The 15,499-nt window shown below is 42.4% G+C and overlaps 1 protein-coding gene across 3 annotated transcripts in view; it reads right to left on the minus strand.

The window, feature by feature from the left end:
• Positions 1 to 15,499, minus strand: part of CAB39L (calcium binding protein 39 like) — a 124,220-nt gene that overhangs the window by 33,933 nt on the left and 74,788 nt on the right. For all 3 annotated transcript variants that reach the window (XM_053563752.1, XM_053563751.1, XM_053563753.1), the window contains exon 4: positions 5,368 to 5,486. In XM_053563752.1, coding sequence (XP_053419727.1) covers positions 5,368 to 5,486 — 119 coding nt within the window. The remainder of the gene's footprint in view (positions 1 to 5,367; positions 5,487 to 15,499) is intronic.

Consider the following 15,499-nt stretch of genomic DNA (forward strand, 5'->3'; position numbering starts at 1 on the left):
CCTCACCCACAATTGGGGATTATGCTCTCTTCCCTTCGCCCTCCTGCCTGTCTGTAATTTCACTTCAGCATTTTTTTTTTTTTTTACAATACCGTCATGTCACAGGGTATGTTATATTTTCTTCTCCTCATCACCAGTGACTGAACTGCTAGGCTCTGCTTCACTCACCACCACCTTCTCCTCTTTCCTCCCACCCCACCACACCGTGTCTGTGTTTTAATTATTTTTACTTTCTCCCACACTAATCTCTTAAGAGTGCTGAGCATAATGTTTTTTACAAAGTAGACATATAATGAATTTAACGAACATCAAATTCTGACTAAATTTCTTTTTTAATTTTTTTTTTTTTTTTGTAGAGACAGTGTCTCACTTTATGGCCCTCGGTAGAGTGCCGTGGCGTCACACAGCTCACAGCAACCTCCAGCTCCTGAGCCTAAGCGATTCTCTTGCCTCAGCCTCCCAAGCAGCTGGGACTACAGGTGCCTGCCACAACGCCCGGCTATTTTTTTGTTGCAGTTTGGCCGAGGTTGGGTTTGAACCCGCCACCCTCGGCATATGGGGCCGGCACCCTACTCACTGAGCCACAGGCGCTGCCCCTGACTAAATTTCTTAATATTAGAAGATGCTAATGAGAACCAAAGTACGGCTTATAGAAAATTCAATTTCTCAGAGGTCCTCAAACTTTTTAAACAGGGGACCAGGTCACTGTCCCTCAGACCGTTGGAGGACTGGACTATAGTTAAAAAAAAAAAAAAAAAACTATGAACAAATTCCTATGCACACTGCACATATCTTATTTTGAAGTAAAAAAACAAAACGGGAACAAATACAATCACACCGCCTTATGTCGCCCGCGGGCCGTAATTTGAAGACTCCTGAAAGTTTCCACTCTAACTTTCGGGTATAACTAGTTCTCTTTTACTTTTCATTTGGCGAGATTTATTGAAACCATCTGTGATGCACTGATGATTTATTCTTGAGAACCAAGAGAACATTTTTACAAATACTCCTCTGGTTCAACACACTTGTCACTTCACCCCAGTAGTCTGACATCTGTCATTGTCTGAGATGATGATTTTCTACAGTGTCAGAACCCAGCTACACAGATACCCTGGGTCTGGTACAGACTCAGTATCGATCCCACTCCATCTGCTCCACCTACGGCTTAGCCTCCCAACAGAAGGATCATGACATTTTGTTCCCACCATGACCTAAGGAAGGTCCCCAAAAAGGTTAACCTGATAAGTGCTGAGTCACTATCTTACAAAACTAAACCATATTTCATCTTCCCTCCTGATTGGATCCTCTATAACAAAACTGACTTAGTTTTTCAAAAGCCAAATGCATAAAAATGTGTACATGGGGCTGCAGGGATGCTGGTCTAAGGGACTTAAAAGTCCTTGACAGGGTTGGATGCAGTGACTCACTCCCGTAATCCTAGTGACTCAGGAGGCTGAGAGGAGAGGATCACTTGAGGCCTGGAGTTTTAGACCAGCCTGGGCAATACAGAGAGACTGATCTCTTAAAAATATAAGAAAAATTAGCTGGGCATGGTGGCATGTGCCTATAGTTCTGCCCCTTAGGAGGCTGAGGCAAGAGGATCACTAGATCTCAGTAGTTGGAGGCTGCAGCGAGCTATGATCAGGCCACTGCACTCCAGCCTGAGTGACAAGTAAGACCCTGTCTCCATTAAAGCAACCTCAAACTCTCAGGCTGAAGAGATCCTCTTGCTTCAGTTGTTCTATTTTTAGTAGAGACAGGGTCTCACTCTTGCTCAGGCTGGTCTCCAATCTATTCACCTCGGCCTCCCAGAGGCTAAGATTATAGACGTGAGCCACCTCACCGGCCCAGTGGGCCACATTAGGATCCTTATTTGAACAAACAAACTAAGACTTTTTTGGTTTTGCAATTAAAGAAATTTGAATATGAGTGGATAGTAAGAATTAAAGATTTTTTTTTTTTTTGAGACAGTCTCACTTATTAACCCTCGGTAGAGTGCTGTCGTGTCACAGCTCACAGCAACCTCCAAATCCTTGGGCTTAGGTGATTCTCTTGCCTCAGCCTTCCCGAGTAGCTGGGATTACAGGCGCCCGCCATGACACCCGGCTATTTTTTTGTTGCAATTTGGCCGGGGCTGGGTTTGAGCCTACCACCTTCGGTATATGGGGCCGGCGCCTTACCCACTGAGCCACAGGCACCGCCCAGTATTAAAGATTTATTATTAATTTTTGAAAATACAATAACATTATGGTTATGTAAAAACTATTTTTGTTATTTTTGAAATACTTATTGAAGTGTTGAGGGATTGGCTTTAAAATACTTTAGCCAAAAAAAGGGTGTGTGTGTGCATGCGTGTGTGCGTGTGCATGTGTTTGCGTGTGTGTGTGTGCGTGCCTGTATGTAGGTGTGTGTGTGCGTGTGTTTGCATGTGTGTGTGCCTGTATGTAGGTGTGTGTGTGCATGCGTGTGTGCATGTGTTTGCAGGTGTGTGTGCCTGTATGTAGGTGTGTGTGTGTGTGTTTGCATGTGTGTGTGCCTGTGTGTGTGCGTGTGTGCGTGTGTTTGCATGTGTGTGTGTGCCTGTGTGTGTGTGTGCGTGTGTTGAGAAGACAGGAGAGACTAACACCGACCACAGCACAATGGAGACAGTGTTCAGGCCGGTGACGGGGGCACATGGGGTTTCTCAGCACTTCCTACTTTTGTATATGGTTGAAACTTCTTATGTAAACTTGTAAAAACTAGGATTATTGGGAGAAATTTATGTTAACATTTAGCCTTCTGGAACATAGTCCGTGGGCCATGATCTTCTGTGGATCAGGGACGGCAGTTGGGTGACTGCCCTCTCAAGTTCCTGCAGGACCGTGCAACATCCTTTACCACAGCCAGGAAACAAGTTCATCTAGTCTGAGAAAGACCTTTTTTATAATCTTTTCACCCTTCATCTCCAAATCCTTTTTACCATGTTTTGTATCACATGTCCACTGATCCTGCTTAATAGACAAGTATTGATTTCTGGCTTACATTCTTTTTTTTTTTTTTTTTTTGTAGAGACAGAGTCTCACTTTATGGCCCTTGGTAGAGTGCCATGGCCTCACACAGCTCCCAGCAACCTCCAACTCCTGGGCTTAAGCAATCCTCTTGCCTCAGCCTCCCGAGCAGCTGGGACTACAGGCGCCCGCCACAACGCCCAGCTATTTTTATTTTTGGTTGCAGTTTGGCCGGGGCTGGGTTTGAACCCGCCACCCTTGGTATATGGGGCTGGAGCCCTACCGACTGAGCCACAGGCGCCGCCCCTTACATTTTTTTTTTGAGACAGAGTGTCACTATGTTGCCCTTGGTAGACTGCTGTGGCATCACGGCTCACAGCAACCTCAAACTGTTGGGCTTAAGCGATTCTCTTGCCTCAGCCTCCCAAGTAGCTGGGACTATAGGCGACCACCACAACACCCGGCTATTTTTGGTTGCAGTTGTCATTGTTGTTTAGCAGGCCCGGGCTGGGTTCAAACCCGCCTGCTTCAGTGTTATGTGGCTCGTGCCCTACTCACTGAGCTATGGGCACGGAGCCCTGGCTTACATTCTTCATAATTAGAATTAGGCTCAATATAGCATATTACTATCCTACCCTTAATAATATTATTGTTTGATATATAAATGTACTGATCAAGTTATGTCCTAAATTTTCAAGTAACTTCACAAGAGATAATTCAGTAAAAATCCTGACCTTTGCCAGAGGGCTGCGTCTCTGGTGTTCCACACTAAATTAGAACTTGGTGAACGCCACCGCTCCACTTGGGTTTCCTGTCTACCTGTCCTCGGAGCATCAATAACATCTAAACAATCCTCAGATCTTCTTAAGGGTAAGTCAAGGGTAAGAAAAGTGGGGTTTAGGGTCGGCCCTGAAAGGAGAGCTGGGCGCTGTCACCTGTGAGCTGAAGAACCTCGAGTAACACCTTGACTCCTTCTGAGTTTCTGTTTCCTCATGTGTAAAATGGTAAGAACAATATTTATTCCTAGTATTCAGAAAGGATCAAATTATATAACCTAAGTAAAGACATTGGATGCAATGCCTGGCACAGGGCAAGCACTCAGTAAATGGCGTGTATAAAAATCAATGTGGGGCGGTGCCTGTGGCTCAGTCGGTGAGGCGCCGGCCCCATATACCGAGGGTGGCGGGTTCGGACCCGGCCCCGGCTGAACTGCAACCAAAAAAAAAAAAAAAATAGCCGGGCGTTGTGGCGGGCGCCTGTAGTCCCAGCTACTCGGGAGGCTGAGGCAAGAGAATCGCTTAAGCCCAGGAGTTGGAGGTTGCTGTGAGCTATGTGAGGCCACAGCACTCTACCAAGGGCCATAAAGTGAGACTCTGTCTCTCCAAAAAAAAAAAAAAATCAATGTGAAGGGATGGCTGAAAAGTTTGGGTTAAAAAATAGAAGAATAATTAATAATAGAGAAGGAAAGTCAGAGTAGTCCCCTAGTTACCAACAATGGTTTCTTGGGAGGAGATTATGAGATGCGCTCTCTTTCTATATTGAACGTTTCTAAAATGTTTGAATTTTTTTTTTTGTAGAGACAGAGTCTCACTGTACCGCCCTCGGGTAGAGTGCCATGACGTCACACAGCTCACAGCAACCTCCAACTCCTGGGCTTAGGCGATTCTCTTGCCTCAGCCTCCCTAGTAGCTGGGACTACAGGCGTCTGCCACAACACCCGGCTATTTTTTTGTTGCAGTTTGGCTGGGGCCGGGTTTGAACCCGCCACCCTCGGTATATGGGGCCGGCGCCTTACTGACTGAGCCACAGGCGCCGCCCGATAAATGATTATTTTTAACAGGGAAGTAAATGTATAATGAAAAAAATGAACAAATAAAAAAGATGAAAGTGGTTGTCTTTGGGAAATAGGATTGAAAAATGAAGGAAAAGGCAAAGAGCTGCTGCTCATTGATGCAGCTGATTTTTAAACTACACATTATGTTTTATTTTGATACAATTCGATGTTTAAAAAATGTACAAGAGAAATTGGATACAGGACTAGAATTCTTGTTCTTCTCCAGACATATTCTCTTCTGTAATTCAAGAATTACCTTTACTGCAACTCCAAAAGGGAATTGATCACATCTTAAATGAAGCTAATTCTGTGTACTTTTAACAACTATTAGAGGTTTTTTGTTTTTTGTTGTTTTTTTTTTTTTGGTAAGGGGAGAGTATAATAACGTTTACTGAGAAAGAGAAACAGGTGAGAGCAAGATACAGTCTTAAGGAGCAAGTTGAGTTCGCCAGAGACAGCCCTCATTATTGCCACAAAGAAAAGGCAAGGAGGCCTTTTAACAACGTTCAGAACTGAGCCATCCTGGGACGGAGGCTGAGAGCCTACCCCTTGAGGAGCATGAACAGGATGTGGGGGTGGGCGCTGATGTACTCCACAGTGGGACTCCGAGCGCCTATCTGTCTTCTGAGGATGTTGTTAAATATCTGGGTCACATCTTTTTTTCCCTGTTAAAGAAACAAATGACAATTACATTGTATATTTTTAAAGTGGTGAATTATATGGTGTGCTGTGTGCATGACATACATATACAACAGAAATAGCACCATCCTTTACAATATGCAGAAACATTTGTCCTTTTCATAACTTTACAAGTGCTTTCAGAGTGTACAAAATGTGCACAGCTCCCTACCACAGGCTGCGCATTGTGTGACATTTGACCAATTACATGTCCATTTCCCACACTAGCACATACAAGGGTACGAAGCGATATAAAATAGTGAATACGAAGGAACTGAATTCTTGATATTTTTACCTCTTAGCTTATTCAAAAGGAAAATAATTATGATTTATATTTTTAATGTTCATAAGGAATAAAAACAGATAAAACAAAGATTTTAGTAAAATTTAGGTTAGAATAAAATTCCTTCTTAGATCTATTGCCTCATAATTTTTCCCTTTACTTTGTTGCTTTATTCAGTCTTCTTTAACCTTGGTGTCTCCAAAAAAAAGAATCCAAGTTGTACATTAGATGGATATATTTGACTTTGGTGATCATAAGAAATCATATCTAGTCTACAGGGACAGAAGGGACCCCTGAGTCAGTCACTGGGCACAGAGGAACTATACAGCCAATCATGCCTGGGTCTTCTCAGAGTCCTCAGGGACTTCCACAGACCCCACAACCTGGGTCCAGCCTGGTGCTCCAACAAGCCCTGGATTGGACCTGAGCATGTCATATGGAAAATAAGTAAAGGATGACACCATATTGTCAATCACTACGGCCCTGGCTCTGACCTTCATCTGTCAACTGACCTATAAAATCGCTTGCTTCAGTTTCTCTTTGCACTTCAGAGCATTCTCACTGCGCAGAGTAAGCTAGCTAGAAATGCAAACCTGGCCATACATTCTCTTCCCCTAAACTCCTCAACACCTTCCTTTTACTTAGAAAAAAGCCCAACGCTCCAACACTCTTCGTGACCTGGTCCTTGCCTACTTTTCCAGGCTCATTCGCTATTTGTCACTTTCCAACTTCCACGGCAGGTTCTATCTCCTCCTCCACCACCCCCACCTCTACCCCATCGAAGCAGCAAAGATTCGTTGAGCGCTGACCCTTATGCCAAGAGCTTTACGTGTGTTACCCAGTCTTTGCAACAACCTTATCATGTACATATTCATAAGGAAATAAGGGACTGGTGAGGTTGCCTTACCCAGAAGGCAGGCAGGAGACCTCCACCCCAGGCTGATGGAGTCCGGAGTCTGGGTTCTTTACCATCACACTGAACTGACTGCCCGTACTCAACACTGTATGCTGAAGTGAAAATTTTGTCTCTAACTCAGATTGCACTATTAGCTCCCAGGAAGACAGGTCATATTTCAATGTCCATATCAGGGCCCAGAATACAAGGTTAGAAAATTAACTTTGCCAAGTGATCCTACAGAAAGTGCTACATACTTCATTACTGAACATCAGTACAGTCACCAGATGGCCACGGGGAGTGCGGGCTTTGAAGGAGACCCTAGTTGTTTTCTGCAATGAGGTAGGTAGCACTTTCTCTGGGATGACTTCACAAACTTCTGACCTTGTGTGGTAGGCACTCGGTAAAATTTATCAAACTGATTCATTACCTTAGAGGCATAACCAGCTATGTGTCCTTTATCTCACACATGGGCCATTAATCCCTCTTATTAATTTGGCACTTTTTAATACCAAAGGGACAGTCAAACAACCAAGACCCCAAATGAAGACCAAGAAGATTATTCAATTAATTGATCAATCTTAAAACTACCTGTCACATAAAATATGAAATACACATCTACTGAAAATAGTAATAGATAGAAAACATTCTGGAAGAATAGCATTGATCTTATAAAAAATTAGCTTGTTAATTAGCTAGTCTATTAGATTATAGACTCAAAACATAAAAATATATAACTTTTAGGAAAAATTTTTCAGGATCTAAGGCAGGGCATAAACTTCTTAGACTTGACACTAAAAGCATAACCCACAAAAAGAACAAGTAATAAATTGGACTTCCTAAGAATATAGAAACTTTGCTCTCCAAAAGATCCTGTTCATAGGATGAAAAGGCAAGCTACAGACTGGGAGACACTCTTGCAAGCTCTATAGGCGACAAAAGATTATATGTGACATGCATGTATCTAGAACATACATAAAAAAAAATTCAAAACTTAATAGTATGACAGAAAGAGGGACGGAGGGTGGGGGGTGGGGCCTTGGTGTGTGTCACACTTTATGGGGGCAAGACATGACTGCAAGAGGGACTTTGCCTAACAATTGCAATCAGTGTAACCTGGCTTATTGTACCCTCAATGAATCCCCAACAATCAAAAAAAAAAAAAACAAAAACTTAATAGTATGAAAAATTTAGAATCCAATTAGAACTTGGGCAAAAGAAACAAAGAAACATTCCAACGAAGGGGATGCACAGATGGCGACTAGCCCATAAAAGATGTTTAGCATCTTCAGCCTTTAGGAATCTGCAAATTGAAACCACAACGAGATACTACCACATACCAGTCAGAATGGCTAAAATTAAAAAACAGCAACAACATCAAATGCTAGTGAGAGTGAAGAGGAGCTGTGCTCATAGGTTATGGTGGAGATGTAAAACAGTATGGCTGATCAAGAAAACACCCTGACTGCTTCTTAAAGAACTAAGCACACAACCACCCATAACAGGATTGCACTCTTGACATCTATCACAGAGAGATTAAAAGTCATCTTTACACAAATAGCCCAAAGCTAGGAATGACCCAGAAATCCTTCAACAGGTAACTGGTTAGACCCACCAGCTGTGATCCATCCACACCACGGATGACAGTCCAGCAACAAAAAGGACAAGCTATTGATGTAGACGTCAAGTGAGAGGAGCCTGGAGGAATTACGCAGAGTGAAAAAAGGTTACACCCCGTACAGCTCTATTTACATTCTTTTTTTTTTATAGAGACAGAGTCTTTTTTTTTTTTTTTTTGCAGTTTTTTTTTTTTTTTTTTTTTTTTGGCCAGGGCTGGGTTTGAACCCGCCACCTCTGGTATATGGGGCCGGCGCCCTACTCCTTTGAGCCACAGGTGCCGCCCTGAGCCACAGGCGCCACCCGAGGCAGAGTCTTACTTTATGGCCCTCGGTAGAGTGCCGTGGCCTCACACAGCTCACAGGAACCTCCAACTCCTGGGCTTAAGCGATTCTCTTGCCTCAGCCTCCCGAGCAGCTGGGACTACAGGCGCCCGCCACAATGCCCGGCTATTTTTTGGTTGCAGTTTGGCCGGGCCTGGGTTTGAACCCGCCACCCTCGGTATATGGGGCCGGCGCCTTACCAACTGAGCCACAGGCACCGCCCTATTTACATTCTTAAAATGACAAAATTATAAGCATGGAGAACACACTAGCACTTGCCAGAAGTCAGGGGTGGAGTGGGGTGGTGATGGGGTTGAGGGAAGTGGGTGTGGCCATAAAAAGGTGACTGGAAAGACCTCATGGGGATGGAAATGTCTTATATTTTGACTTCATCAATGTCAATATCCTGGTTGTATTGCTGTTGTATAGTTTTTCAAGATATTACATATATTAGCCCTGTAGAAACTAGGTAAGGTACCTGGGATCTTTCCGTATTATTTCCTAAACCTGAATGCCAATCAATAATTATTTCAAAATAAGCAGGTTAATTTTTACAATCAAAATGTTGAGAATTGGGCACGGTTTATTAAATAAATTATGGTGTATCTAACAGGTAGACATAAGAAACTGGAACATCAAAATGTTGGTGGTGATTAGATATAAGAAATATCTACAGGGGCGGCACCTGTGGCTCAGTGAGTAGGGCGCCGGCCCCATATGCCGAGGGTGGCGAGTTCAAACCCAGCCCCGGCCGAACTGCAACAACAACAAAAAAAGAAATATCTACAGTTCTCCATTGTTTTCACTTTATTACATGGAGAGAAAAAAAGAGGAAGATGGAAATAAAGGAAGAAGAGAGCACAGAAGAAAAGAGAGGGAATCATGGAGGAAGAAGGGAGGACTCAGGGGAAAAGGAGACAGAGAAATAAGAACAGGTAAATACGAAAGAAGAGTATATAATATTTTCTTTTAAGAAAAACACAAGGTCAGACACGGTGGCTCACGCCTGCAATCCTAACACTCTGGGAGGCCAAGGCAGGTGTATCACTTGAGCTCAGGAGTTTGAGACCAGCCTGAGCAAGGGCGAGTCCCTCTCCATCCCCTCCTAAAAATAGCTGGCCCCTTTGGGAGCCTCCTGTAGTCCCAGCTACTTGAGAGGCTGAGTAAGAGGATCACTTGAGCTCACGAATTTGAGGTTGCTGTGAGCTGTGATGCCACAGTACTCTATCAAGGGCAATAAAGTGAGACTCTGTCTCAAAAAAAAAAAAAGAAAAAGAAAAAAACATCAAAAATGATAAATGCTTGAGACGATAGCTATCCTAATCACCCTGATTTGATCATTATACACTGTACACTTTGATAAATATGTATAACTATTATGTATTCATAATAATTAAAAATAAACATTAGGAAAAAAGAAAAAATACTATACCAATCTCCAAATTTTAATTTGTCTCCACAATTAGGAGATGATAAATATCTATATCAATTTCAGAATCAGTTGCTCTCATAATTTTAAAATACTAAAAATGTTCACTATATAATTTCATTTATACAGATGTTAGAGACTCTATGTGCTGTTTAAAAGAGGTATAATTAAATATAAGTGAATTTTAAAATGAAAGAAATCATGTTTTGCTCAAACCTTTCTAGACTCTACAGTGTAAAACTGCAGAATAAACATCAACCCTCTTTGAAATGTCATATGAGCATGTTTTTCATACTTCCCAGTAAAATGCCACAAGCATACTTCTGTACAGCATTCCAGCAAAGAGCAGAAATGAAGGGCCACAGAGCTCCATCCAACTTCTGCACAGAGGAAAACATTCTTCTGATTCATTAGCAAATGTGTGCAAAGGCAAAGGAAGCCTCCCACAGATCATGAACACAAGTTCTGCTACCAGGCACTGCGTCCCAAAGCAGAGGAAGGATCAGAATGGAGAAGGTTACAGGAGACGGAAGCGGGTAGAAGAGGGCGAATGGTTTCTGTTCTGCGTGACCTTTGTAGCTGTCCACTCACCACACTAAATCTACATGGAGAGAAACTTTCACTCCACCTACAGGCTTCCAAATCTTAATCCCTGGACCTAGAACGGTCAGAAAAAAAGAAAATAAAAAAACCCTCAAAACATTTTTGGTAATAAAAAAGCAACATCCAGAAATAACTAAAAATGATTAAAATTAGTTGGCAATTCTAAGATCACATGCAATGTAACTGATCCTATCTCACACCTGAGGAGGCATTTGTGTTTGCTGGCAAATTCAAAAAGGTCAGCTTTAACACAAGATGCTGTCGGGGGAGGCAGGGTCCTACCTGTTTTCTTCTCCGCTACAGGTTGGAATAAGTGTTGCCCTGGGCCACACACTAAATACTCAAACACTAATGAAAATTAATTAGCAAATAGGTCTGTGCATAGTTTTCATGATATCTACCACCACAGATAAGCAAATGGAAGTACCCAGCTAAAATCGAACAAGGGAAGAGAAAAGGAGGGAAGACAGGGTGGAGCAAACAGTCATAGCAATCAGAAGCAACTGCTAGTAAAAACCATCCTTACTGGGCGGCACCTGTGGCTCAGTGAGTAGGGCGCTGGCCCCATACACACAGGGTGGCAGGTTTGAACCCGGCCCTGGCCAAACTGCAATTAAAAACAAACAAACAAAAAAAAAATACCCTCCCAGCTACTCAGGAGGCCAAGGCAAGAGAATCACCTAAGCCCAAGAGCTGGAGGTTGCTGTGAGCTGTGACGCCACAGCACTCTACCCAAGAACGACAAAGTAAAACTCTGTCCCCCCCCAAAAAATCATCCTTACTGACAGTACAGATGAGAAATGGCAAATGCGAAAAAAGAGGGCAGAGATCAGAGAACACCCGTTTTAAAATACAAGCCGTTGATTTGCATATGGAATATACAAACATAAAGAATTCTCACAATTCAACAACCAAATGTAAAAGGGACCAAAGATCTTAAGAGACTCTTCACAAAAGAAGAGACATGGCGGTGAATAAGCACGTGGAAGATGCTCATCGTCACTGGTCACTAAGGAAATGCAAGTTAAACCCACTGTGAGATCTGCAGCATCACTAACTCCCGTGAGAACGGCTGAGACAACAAACAGAACAAACAGAAGCTGACAATACCCGACAAGTCTACTCCTAGTCGGTATTTACCCAAGTGAGATGAAAACCTATGGTAACTTACACACACACACACAACTACACACATATGGTTGTAATGGCTTTTTCCTAATTGCTAAAAATTGGAAATCAGTCAAACCGCTCTCTAGTGGGGAACGGAAACATGATCTGTGGACTGCCACTCAGCAATGCAAAGGAGCAAATCCTGATGCGGGGCAACAGTGCGGGCGGATCGCTAATGCGTTAGGCCTCATGAAAGAAGCCAGGCTCAAAAAGTTACAAATATGATTCTGCTTATCTGAACTTTCTGCAACAACAGAAATACAGGAATAGAAAACCGATCAGTCCTTGCCAGGGGCTGGGAGGAAGAAAAAGAACTGATTACAAAGGCAGGGGAGGATTCTGGGGAGTGATGGAACTGCCCTTGCTCGATGCACTGAAAAGGAGGAACATAAGTTACTGTGTGTAATTTACAGTTCAATTAGAAAATACAAATTGTAGTCCCTGAAGTAACGGACCGCTCTGTTCTCACTGGTGTGTGCACGTGCACGGGTGTGCCTGAGGGAGATGGATGGAGACCAACGTCTGTGCTGAACTTCGGTGGCAGGATTAGACAGGCAGAGTAGTCTGTTGCTGGGGACTCAAATCCAAACTAACCTAAAATATCAAATTTATAGATATTGGGAAAGATTTAGGGAACTCAAGCACAGGCTAGCACATAATTAATTGCTCTCAAAAAGTTTTAAGTGGAATTAACTTTAAACGTTACATGAATTCTATGGGGGGAAGCTTTCCCTCCCTTCCCCAGTCTCTTTTATTCTACTATCTTCACAGCAGGCTGGCTGCTTCTGCTTCTTTAGTCCCCATGGTAGGAAGCCTGGCCACTAATGAAAAAATTACATTTAGCATCTTTAGCTCCGGGGTGGAAACTAGGGTCCTGTCTCAGTTCTAATTCCAGAATTCTTGCAGAAAGACCCTGGGTCAGATGTCCATGGGGAGGCCAGGCAGGCAGCTCTGTGCTGGGCAAGGTGTCATGTTGACTGAGAATTGGAACGAAGGGAGCATTCCCTAGAGAGCAAAGGGCCAGGGCAGACAAAATATTTCACACATGCACATGCTATGGGCAATCTGTATCCTAGGGCAAATTAAAATCCCTAAAATGTGTGGCACAGTCAAACTAAAATGGTCACTGTCTTAATTTTATTACAAACAATTAATAGGTTTCACTTCTGATTAAGAGCCTGATGTCAAATATCATTTTTAATCATCCATATGTTATGTACTTTGATAAGATAAAGGCTTTTAAAGCTTATATTCATTAATTTTAAGAGGGCAGTAGTATAATCATAACGTAAAATTCCATTTGCTATAATATAGTGTTTCCCCGCCTAAAACTGTAAACTCTTCAATTTGCCTAAGAATGGGCACAGCAGAATATATACACAACAAAATAGAATCAGGACCAAATAAAATCAACTGGAATCAATGGCCTACACTCATAGCAAACCTTTCAAATTACTAAATGCATAAAGTACAGTTAAAGTTTGTATTTTAAGGCTTTATGATTTCTGCCTCACTTTTATAGTAATAAAACCAAAGGACCACTTTAATCAGGGTCGGGGAAGAGAAAAATAATTTTAGGGGATGAATATTTTCAAAAACGTAGGATAATAAAATGGCTTACTTAGAAAGCTGATCCTAGAGTGTTTGTTTCGCTGACTTTTTTTTTTAACATAGCAAGAAATAATCATCAGAGCCTAAGTTATCACAGTGGAAACTTTTCTGTTTCTTTGAGCTGTTCTGTTCTTCGGCCTGAGCAGCTGACTTTGCATCCACCCCAGTTTGGCAAGGCACACCTGCCTCTAAAATGATGAATGCATCAGTGCTTGTATGCCATACCTTTTTCATCCTTTGATCTCTTCGGACATTGTGTTTCAAAACATCAAAGAGTCTGAAACTGTGTCTTGGATAGCAGCCAAACCTCAAAAACTACAGCACTGAGTTTGATCCTCGGCCCACAAAATCAGAAGTTTTACACTCAGCCGCAAGTCATTTTTTTAAACCTCATAAGAATATGCAGAAACAGTCCTTTCCTGTCAGCAATTTTAAGGCTAAAAAGATTAGATAACAATTTATGGCTAAATTATGAGTTTGTTTTTTTTCAAATCCAGAGGTCTACCTCCTAACAAGCCATTATTCATTATTCAGCAGGACCCTCCAGGATTGTCCTCACCCTAATGGGCCACTTTCCTCCAGATTCCTGAAGGAGAAATGGGTTTGTCACACAGGAATTAGTTGCTGAACCCAATCCATGTCATTGCCCTCAAACACCATGACTGCTGTCAGCTCTGGGGCTCCAAATCCCTGCTCCCAGATCTTTTCAAACAACCCTATTCACTGTCTTGCATCCTACAATTGATTATTTTCTCAATACCCTGTTTACCCCAAGTACAGAAAACCACTTCTTCACTCAACATACATAATTAGCACATAGTTCCTCTATCAAGGGCTTAAAACTAAACAAAGGGTAATTATAGTACAATGCAGAAACAGCTTCAAATTGGTATCTGCGGGTCACTGTTATTCAAGGTCCCTCAGTCTCCTTCCTGGTCACTTTCTTCACAAGCTCCTTACTTTTGTCATGGCTCCAGAGCCCACTCCTCCCCTCAGTCCAAACCTTCCTCCTCTCTTCCTTCTGTTAATACTTCCTGCTCCCATCAACCTTAGACAGAGGGCGTTTCTCAAATTTCTGTTACTTGACTATGTGAAAAGAATCTAAGCTCTTTTCTTTCAGTCTTTTTCTTTTAGGCACCACCAGGGACTAACGTTTCAAGCTAACAAAAAGGCCCATCAAAGTGTCTTCTAAACAAAAGTTTATTTTTTTCTAAGGAAGGTACCACCCCCCAGCTTATTTGGCAATAGCTGGAGCCCATCCCCCAAATAATAATTTTTCTTTCCTGTTATGAAAACGTACCAAAAGGTTTACAGTCAAATGACTGTTGTGCTCTTTGAAGGAGCACCATGAGAGGCCATTCCTGCTATGCCCATCTTTAGACAAAGTAGTTTTAATAGATAATTGAAAAATTGTCTATTAGATAATCTAAAAATAAATAATCTAAAAAATTTACTAATCCCTCAAAAGTGGCTTACTGATAGGTCTTTTCTTTTGGTCTATTTCCTTTATCTCTGTTTTGATTTTTCATTCTCATTCCTTCGACCAACCAACCAACCAACCAATTAACAGGCCCACATGTGGTAAACACAGTCCTCGTCACTCAAGATAATACCAACGGGGCTGTCCCAGTGCTACCTATGAACCAGGAGACAAGAGGGTAGGGGTTCTGCATGCTTAGAGGAAGTTTTGAAGTCAGGAGAAATTTTATCAAGCTGTTGCTGGTTTACGAGGATACTTTAGACTTGAGAAGGAGAGCTGCCCACCGGCTGACCATCCATGTCTCCAGTTCACAGAGATACAAGATGCATGCATTTCTTCAAGTAGCCAACTGTGCTAGTGATGCTGCCTCCTTCCTGTAGACAGGTAATTGGAGGAATTCTTGAAAGTGAACTGTCCTAAATTTTAAGAGCTTTTCATTCATACATAAATCATCCATTCAATCAAGAAGTATTTATTTACTATGAGCTAGAGGAGGACGGCTGCATCTGCTGAGCCCCACGTTCATTTACAGCTATGTTCTAGGCATTGGGTTCTACCAACTGAATAAACAAAGGTAAAAACTCCCTGC

Source organism: Nycticebus coucang, chromosome 15 (assembly GCF_027406575.1).
Source record: "Nycticebus coucang isolate mNycCou1 chromosome 15, mNycCou1.pri, whole genome shotgun sequence".
In the NCBI taxonomy this organism is placed as follows: Eukaryota; Metazoa; Chordata; class Mammalia; order Primates; family Lorisidae; genus Nycticebus; species Nycticebus coucang.